The sequence below is a fragment of the Cannabis sativa genome, chromosome 4 (genome assembly GCF_029168945.1).
Source record: "Cannabis sativa cultivar Pink pepper isolate KNU-18-1 chromosome 4, ASM2916894v1, whole genome shotgun sequence".
NCBI classification, from domain to species: Eukaryota; Viridiplantae; Streptophyta; class Magnoliopsida; order Rosales; family Cannabaceae; genus Cannabis; species Cannabis sativa.
This window is the reverse complement of record NC_083604.1, coordinates 2,456,517-2,465,360: the sequence shown is the minus strand read 5'-3', so window position 1 is coordinate 2,465,360 and position 8,844 is coordinate 2,456,517. Positions and strand designations below refer to the sequence as shown.

Sequence of the window (8,844 nt, the reverse complement as noted above, 5' to 3'; positions counted from 1 at the left end):
GACTAATTCATAGATATGGAATGGAGTCTTTGATTATGTCAATGATCTAATAACACTACTTGCCGGCTTAATATGCCTCAAAATTTTATAATTATGTATTATTGTTTTAAAAAACCATTTTAAGAAAGGATCAAGTAATAACTAGCCTGTAACACAAAAGTCTTGTCTTTTGACATGTGTTTGATGTTCTTATGAGTCTCGGTTGGTTATTGTCTTTTGCTGTTTTATTTGATTGAGTGAAATCGATTTCTGGTGACTGTGTTTTGTTTCTGAGATGGATCAACAATATGCTGCAATGAGTTTGGGAGATGATGATGATGGCTTTCTAATGTACGACAATGATACGGTGGACACGATAGACTTTGATGACAGATGGTGTCTTGTTGGGCGCTTTCTGACAGATCGTACTATAGACTTTGAAGCAATGCAACACAAAATGGCATCGTTATGGCGCCCAGTAAGAGGTTTGTTTGTTAAAGAACTTGAGCCAAATTTTTTCTTATTTCAATTTTATCATGAAATGGATATAGAACGGGTTATGGAAGGAAGTCCTTGGACATTTGATAGAATTCCTCTCATATTTGAAAGACTAAAATCTGGTGAGAATCCACGTAATATCAATCCCATGGAACTGATTTTCTGGGTGCAAATCCATGGATTAAAGGCTGGTTTTCGGTCAGAAAGAGTCTTGAAGGATCTTGGCAATTACATGGGATCATATGTGAAGATGGATCCAAATAACTTTCTTAGTGGGTGGAGAGACTATCTACGAGTAAGGGTGAGAATACGGATCGATAAAGCTTTGAAGAAAGGAAGAAAGTTACAGATGAAGAGCGGACTGGAATGTCACACTATCTTCAAATACGAAGATTTATCAACCTTCTGCTTCGTCTGTGGACTGCTGGGTCACTCCGAGAGGTTCTGCGAAAAAGCTTTTGACACTCCTCCACATCTTCTTTCGAAGCCTTATAATCTTGACATGAAGGCACCTCCGAGGCGAAGAACTCATTCTATGGGCGCACGGTGGTTGAGAACTGAGATGGCGGCGAAGACGTATGGAGAATCTTCTGCTACTCCGGCGATAGACAGGTCGACGACAATCATTAAAGCTGTATCATCGGAAGAGATTATGGTGGGAGGAAATCAAGGAGTAGAATGTGGGAGTGATGCAATTATGGGAAATCAGGATATGGTGGAAGGGGAGGGAATTAATGGTAATAAAAAAGGAAAGTCAATTGATATAGAAAATGGAAGTGAGGAGGATGATAGTCAAATCATTTTAGAGCAAAAAAGGAGGAGAGTTACGTTAGGCATTAATGGACAAGCTGTCCAAGAAGATTTATTTATGGAGGAGGATATGCATGCTGTTCTTTTTGATGATCACGTGGCTAACAACTCAAGTGGACCATCATTTCAAAAAAACTTAAGTGGGGCGGGCTCTCTTGCACAGGCCCGCCAAGGATTATGACTCTTCTCAGCTGGAATTGCCGTGGGCTTGGGAACCCATGGACCGTTCAATTCTTAAAAGAGATTATTTCTCAAAAGAGGCCCGATTTTATTTTTTTATGTGAAACAAAGTGTGCAAAAAGTAGGGTGGAGTGGGTTGGAAGGTGTTTGGGCTTTGAGGGCGTTTTTTGTGTTGAGGCCCAAGGTCGTGGTGGGGGCTTAGCTTTCTTTTGGAAAAATCAAAATGATGGTTTTATTGATGGCTTTTCTCAAAACCATATTGATTTTATTGTTACAAGTGGAAGCCGAGATCAATGGAGAATCACGGGTTTGTATGGTGAACCGAGAAGACATTTACGATGGCAAACATGGAATCTTCTCCGTGATCTTAAGACTCGTTCGACTCAACCTTGGTGTATTATTGGCGACATGAATAATATAGCGTGTCAAGAAGACAAACGGGGGGGAAATAGATATCCAAGGGGACTAATTGAAGGATTTCTGCAAGTCTTGAGTGATTGTGAGCTAATTGACATGGAGATCATTGGTCATCCGTACACTTGGGAGAAAAATAGAGGGGGGGAAAATTGGGTGGAGGTGCGATTGGATAGAGCTTTGATTAGTTCAAGTTGGTTTCAAATGTTCTCGAATGCCAAGTTACACAATTTGCATCACTCAACTTCGGATCATAGCCCTATTTTTCTTGAACCCGAGAGTCCGATACAAAGGGGAGGGATTCGAAGTTTTAAGTTCGAAAATGCATGGCTCAAAGAACCAATGTGCTTTCAGATCATTCAAGGTTGTTGGGAGGAAACAAATGGTGAAGACATTTGGGCTAAGCAACAACTTTGTGTGGACAAGCTTGGTGAATGGGGTAAAACGATTACTGGTAATTTCAAGCGAAGGATCAATGCATGCAAAAAGGAACTTGATTTGTTGAAACATAGGAGAGATGGTGTTTCGGTTGATAGGTATAAGGAAGTCAAAAAGCAGCTGCTTAAAGTTATTGATCAGAAGGAGACGTATTGGAAGCAAAGAGCAAAGCAATTCTGGCTCAAGGAGGGAGATCAAAATACAAAATATTTTCATGCGGCTGCTAACACAAGGCGCAGAACAAACTCTATCCATCAGCTGAAAAATGAGCAGGGTGTTGATGTCACATGGAATTCGGGTTTGGAGTTGGTCATAACGGACTACTTTACACAGCTATTTAGTTCTTCATCTTCGATTACTCAACCGGTTGTGGAATGTGTGGATAGAATGGTCACACCTGAGATGAATGAGACTTTTTTGCTCACGGTTACGGAGGACGAAGTGCGCACTGCTATCTTTGGGATGCATCCTGATAAGAGCCCCGGTCCTGATGGTTTGACTCCGGCTTTCTACCAGAAAAATTGGGCAGTTGTTGGCTTGGATGTTGTCAAGTTGGTGCAGCGGTTCTTCACAAGTGGCAAGTTTGAGAATGACATTAATAAGGCTAATGTTGTGCTTATCCCGAAGAAAAGAAATCCTGAGCGTATGGCAGACTTAAGACCAATTGCTTTGTGTAACGTGCTATACAAGACCATCACAAAAGTAATGGCTAATCGTTTAAAACCGATTATGGATGGGATTGTGTCTCAGCATCAAAGTGCTTTTATTCCGGGGAGGCTCATTACTGATAACATTATGGTGTCGTTCGAAGTGCTTCACTACTTGAAGAGGAAAAGGCGAGGAAAAGAAGGTTTTATGGCGCTAAAGTTAGACATGAGCAAGGCCTATGACAGGATTGAATGGAAATATCTGGAAGAAATCTTGCGGAGATTAGGCTTCGAGCATGGGTGGATTGCTTTGATGATGGAGTGTGTTCGGTCAGCTTCTTACTCGATAGTCCACGGAGGGAAAACAATGGGTCCTATCATTCCGCAGAGGGGCATTCGACAAGGTGATCCTCTTTCACCTTACATCTTTATTTTATGTGCGGAAGGCTTCTCAGCTCTGATTAAAAAATATGAACTGAGAGGGTGGCTTCATGGGTGTAGAGTTGCAAATGGTGCTCCACGTGTGTCTCATATGTTGTTTGCCGATGATAGTTATCTCTATTGTAAAGCCACCATGGAGGAAGCTTTAAAAGTTCGTGAACTGTTAACTACTTTTGAGCAAGCTTCGGGCCAGCAAGTAAATTTTGGCAAGTCTTCTATTTTTTATAGCACTAACACCAACTTGGCTATTCGTAATAGTATCGGTTCTTTTCTCTAAATGGTAGTTGCTGATGAGAATAGTATGTATCTTGGCTTGCCAAGCACAATGGGAAGAAACAAGAATGCGGTCCTGGGTTACTTAAAGGAAAAGGTCCGGAAAAGAGTTCAAAATTGGGACTCCAAATTCTTGTCCAAAGCAGGAAAAGAAGTCTAATTAAAACGGTGGCTCAAGCTTTACCCAGCTACGCCATGAGTGTGTTCTTATTACCACTAGATATTAGCCATGAAATGGAGTAATGTATGGCGAAATTTTGGTGGAAAACAACTAACTCTAAGGAGAGTGGCATTCATTGGAAATCGTGGGAGAAGCTTTGTCAGCATAAGAGTGTTGGAGGCTTGAGTTTTCGCAATTTGAGGGATCATAATATTGCTTTTTTGGGAAAACAAGGATGGAGGCTTCTTACCAATAGCAATTCGCTTGTTTCAAGAATCTTCAAGGCAAGGTACTACCCGAATGGTACCTATCTTTCAGCTTCTATTGGAAATAATCCGAGTTTCATTTGGCGAAGCATTTTTGAAGCCCAAAAGGTGGTCAAGATGGGAGCTCGTTGGCGGATTGGTATTGATAGTCAAGTGCCAGTTAAGGGGGAGCCGTGGCTTGCTTTGGAGGAAAATCCGTTCATCACTTCCACACACCCAGTTCTAGACTCGGCCATGGTTGGAAACTTAATGGAAATTGGTTCAGGCAGCTGGGACATGGAATTACTTCAAGATGTGTTCAACAGCCATGACATTGCAGCCATTTCTGCTGTTCCTATTCTGCAAGTGGCGGCCATTGATAGTTTCACTTGGCACTTTGAACTGAGTGGTATATACTCAGTGAAGAGTGCGTTTCACCTGCTGCAGAAAGAAAAAGGAGCGTGGGACACTGTGGAAGCTTCGAAGTTTTGGAATGAACTTTGGAGACTAAAAATACCTCCTAAGATTAAGAACTTAATTTGGAGAGGGGGAACCAATTGTCTTCCAACAAAAGTCCAATTGATCACTAAAAGGGTTCAAGTTGATAGCCTTTGCCCAGTTTGTGATTCTCACAATGAAACAATAATGCATGTGCTTGCCTTTTGTCCCATTGCAGCTCAATGTTGGGAGAAGGCTGCTATTCGAATTCCCACACAACAGGACACCAGTTTTTTGGACTGGTGTGTCTCGGTTTTCAATGGCGCAAGCACGGCAACTTGCAGTTTATTTTGTGTCTTATGTTGGTCTATTTGGGGAGCTAGAAATGACAAAGTATGGAAAAACAAAAACTCTAATGCCTCCTTTATTTTTGCTTTCGCTGTTTGCTACCTTGAACAATGGACGTCGGCACAAGCTCCTTATTTGGAGACATCACGGACTGGTTTACTAGCCGGGGATGGGAATGACCGATGGTGCGCACCAAATGCTAATGAAATCAAGGTAAATGTGGATGCATCAATATTTGGGAGTAGTCAAGAGTATGGCTATGGAATGGTTGCTAGAGACGAACATGGTTTTATGCTAGAAGCAACTTCGCGGCTTTGTCATGGGTGTGTTCGACCCGAACTAGCTGAGGCAATTGGTGTTCGAGAGGCGTTAAGCTGGATAAAAGATAAAAAATGGCCTCACGTGACCTTAGAGACTGATTGTTTGGTGGTGGTACAAGCGATTCGTAACCCGACTCATATGACTTCTTTGTTTGGTGATGTAATAAAAGAATGTCAAAATTTGCTTGTTAATTTGTGTGGTGTTTCTATTTCTTTTGTTAAACGGTCAGCAAATTTAGTAGCTCATACGATTGCTAGAGCTGCTATTTCTTACCCTGATCGTGTTTTCAGTATGGGGGATGTCCCAACTGATCTGCTTCCTTTCCTGGTGGCTGAATTTGAAGTTTAATAAAGGTGCTGATTACTTTCTTCAAAAAAAAAAGTAATAACTAGCCTTATTATTGAATAAGTTTGTTGATTTATTAATTATGATTTTATAAGTAGAAAGGTTTATAATTAATCATATATATCAAACATGCATTTATGTATTTTTAATTATTAATGAACAAGTACTGTATGACCACTAAAAATGACTAAACGGCACACAAGGAATTTTTCAATAATTAAGGTGCTGTTTGGTAACACTTTTTTAATTATTTTTCTGTTTTTAAAATTGAAAAAGTGAAAATATTTTTCAAAAACATGTTCTATAAAACTGTTTTTACTTTTCAATTTTTTAATTCATAATCAAAATTTTAAAAACAAAAAAAATCACTTTCAATATTTTTTTAAACAGTTTTTTTTCTTAATCAATATCTTGAACTTCGATCATGACCCGGACCCAAATCCCCCCACGGTCCTGGTGCTGAACCCGGCCTCTGACTTGAACCCAAATCCGACCCCGGACCTAGACCCAACGTAAATAAAATCAAAAAATGAAAATGAAAATGAACTTTACAAAACACACTTTTGTTTTCTGTTTTTAAAATTGAAAAATAAAAGTGGTTATAGAACGCATTTTTGTTTTTCACAAAAATTTTACTTTCATTTTGTAATTATAAAATTACAAACAAAAGTGTTACCAAACTGCACCTAATTTAATCATTTGAACTATCAATATCTCACTATACAAATCAACTAAGTGATATGTAATTAAATGTTATGTAATAATAGAGATATTTATAAAATATTCAATCTAATTGACAAAGTGCAATATGCATATTTGTGTGGATTTAGTTATATTAAATATTGATTCACATATATATTTAATCTAATTTTATTTGCATCTATTAAATTATATTTTAAAAAATTATATATAAATAATTTAAAGTAAGAAAAAAATAGTAATGTAAAAATTTAATATATTAAACATATATTATATATATAGAGAACATAAAATAACAAAACCAAATAATTTCTAAGTACATTATAAATTATCAAAAACCCAACTACTAAAAATATTTAAAGAAAATTTGTTACAAAATAATAATAATTAATTAATTAAGTAGCTAAAATCATAACAATCTTCACAAATACTTTTCTTAGAATCATAGAGATTAAGTTTGTGTGTAAAATAGTATTTGCTTATTTTTTATTTTGTTTTTTTTTTTTAACATTTGTTCAAAATGTTATTTTTGAAAAATATTTGTCATGATATAATTAATAAATTAAAAAGCCAATATATATATATATGTTAATGACTGATTATTATACGATACATGGTCATATATCACCTTCATTTAACTTGGTCTTGACCAAAAAGTTGATAATAAATATATATAAACTCAATTAATAAGTAATAAATAACCCTAAAAAGTTTATAAACGTATGGTAGAAGTAAATTATTCAAACAAAGACAGATTAGCTTGGTGATATTGACTCTTTAATTACTATATTTAGTTACAAATAATATTATTTAATTGATCCAACTATATATATTTCGTACATAATTTAATTATATTATATGTAAATATATAAATATATAGAAATGTACGTACGTACGTGCATGTAATATTTTAATCAAATCAAATGGTGATGTTGTTGTTTGTTGCATATGATATGATGGGTTGTGAAGAAATTAAATGTGGATTACAAAATTAATTACAATAATAAAAATTAAAATTGACTTTTTTACATTAATATAAAAATAAAATTATTTAATTAATAAATAAAAAGTTGATTATATATATAATTGATCATTGTTGTACCATGAAGACTCTTGAGCCGGCTAATATAGAAGTATCTAATAATATGGACAAATGAAAACTACCAAACTAAAACAAACAAACTATTTATATATATATACCTTATTATATAATAATGTATATAAAATATATATATAACACCCTAAAAAGCTAAACTTAATCAATCATTAGTGTAAGCATATAATATCATCAAATAGTATACATATTATGTTACACATAAATAGTTTGGTTTAATTCTTTTTTTTGCCCTTTATTACACGAAAACCAAATTTAGATAATAAGAATATTCGTAAATTCCATAAATGGAGGATAATTATTATATTAATAACAATATTTAATTCTCTCAAGTGGTTGACATAGTCAAATTGATTATAAAGTCCAATTATTATTTGTAAATTGTAAACATAGGTATTTATGTTGGTTTTAGTCAATATTCATGTACCCTTTCTCTTTGTATTTTTGTTACATGTATAATTTTAATTTTTTCTATAGAAAAAATAATCTACTTTTTTTTTCATAATTAAGATAATTTATATTAGAGTTATAGCTATTATTCCACTAATTTTTGTAGAGTACAATTTTGGTACTAAAAATTAAGGTTTAAACTATATGAAACATATTTAAGAAAAAAAAAGGTTCGCGATTATTGTTGGTGTGCGAGTTTTTCCTCGTTTGCGAATATAAGTGTTGTCCTTCGTGACATGGTGTGAGAGTCTAGGTTTTATTGTTTATTTTTTGTTTGTGATTTTTTCTGGTTTGCGATTGTTGCTGGTGTGCGATTTGTTCCTGGTGTGCGATTGTTGCTGGTGTGTGATTTGTTCCTGGTGTGCGGTTGTTTCTGGTTTGGCTTTTTCTGGTGTGCGATCGTGTTTCTAGTTTGCGATTGGTCCTGGTTTGATTTTTTCTGAATTGCGATTGTTATTCTGGTTGCATTTGTTCCTGGTTTGGTGTTGTTGATAGTCGGTTTCAGTCATGGCTTCATCGTCTTCTTCGGTGAACCTTAGCTTGGAGCGTGTGTCGATCATTCATTTGGAGGAGGAGGAGGAAGAGCCTGCAGTCAGTTATGAGGGTCCCCTTATTGACGAGACTGAGGTTGTTACTCGATGGAGTATTGTGGGACGTTTCTTAACAGATACGCCAATTGATTTCATGGCGATGCAGAACCTAATGGTTGTGTTTTGGAAGCCTGGTATGGGCATGTATGTGAAGGAGTTAGGATGTCACAAATATATTTTTCAATTCTATCATGAAATTGACATTCAAAGGGTGATGGATAGGAGTCCTTGGACGTTCCTCTCATCTTTGAACGACTGAAACCAGGGGATGTTCCTCGAGAGGTTCCTTTGCATCATCTCGATATATGGGTGCAACTACATGATATTAGGTCAGGCTTCAAAATGGAGCGGGTTGTTCGGGAGGCTGGGAATTATATTGGTAGCTTTATTAAGTCCGATGAGAATAATTTTAATGGTATTTGGAGAGATTTTTGCGGGTTCGGGTTCGTTTAAA

The 8,844-nt window shown here is 36.1% G+C and overlaps 1 protein-coding gene across 1 annotated transcript; it reads left to right on the top strand.

The window, feature by feature from the left end:
• The first annotated feature begins 274 nt into the window (after positions 1-274).
• Positions 275-1,468, top strand: LOC115703884 (uncharacterized). Its single transcript, XM_030631121.2, has one exon. The coding sequence runs from the start codon at positions 275-277 to the stop codon at positions 1,466-1,468; it is 1,194 nt and encodes a 397-aa protein (XP_030486981.2).
• Positions 1,469-8,844: the final 7,376 nt, after the last annotated feature.

Excerpts from the sequence above, each read along its gene's own strand:
- LOC115703884 (XM_030631121.2), top strand. The coding sequence starts at position 275 with ATGGATCAACAATATGCTGCAATGAGTTTGGGAGATGATGATGATGGC.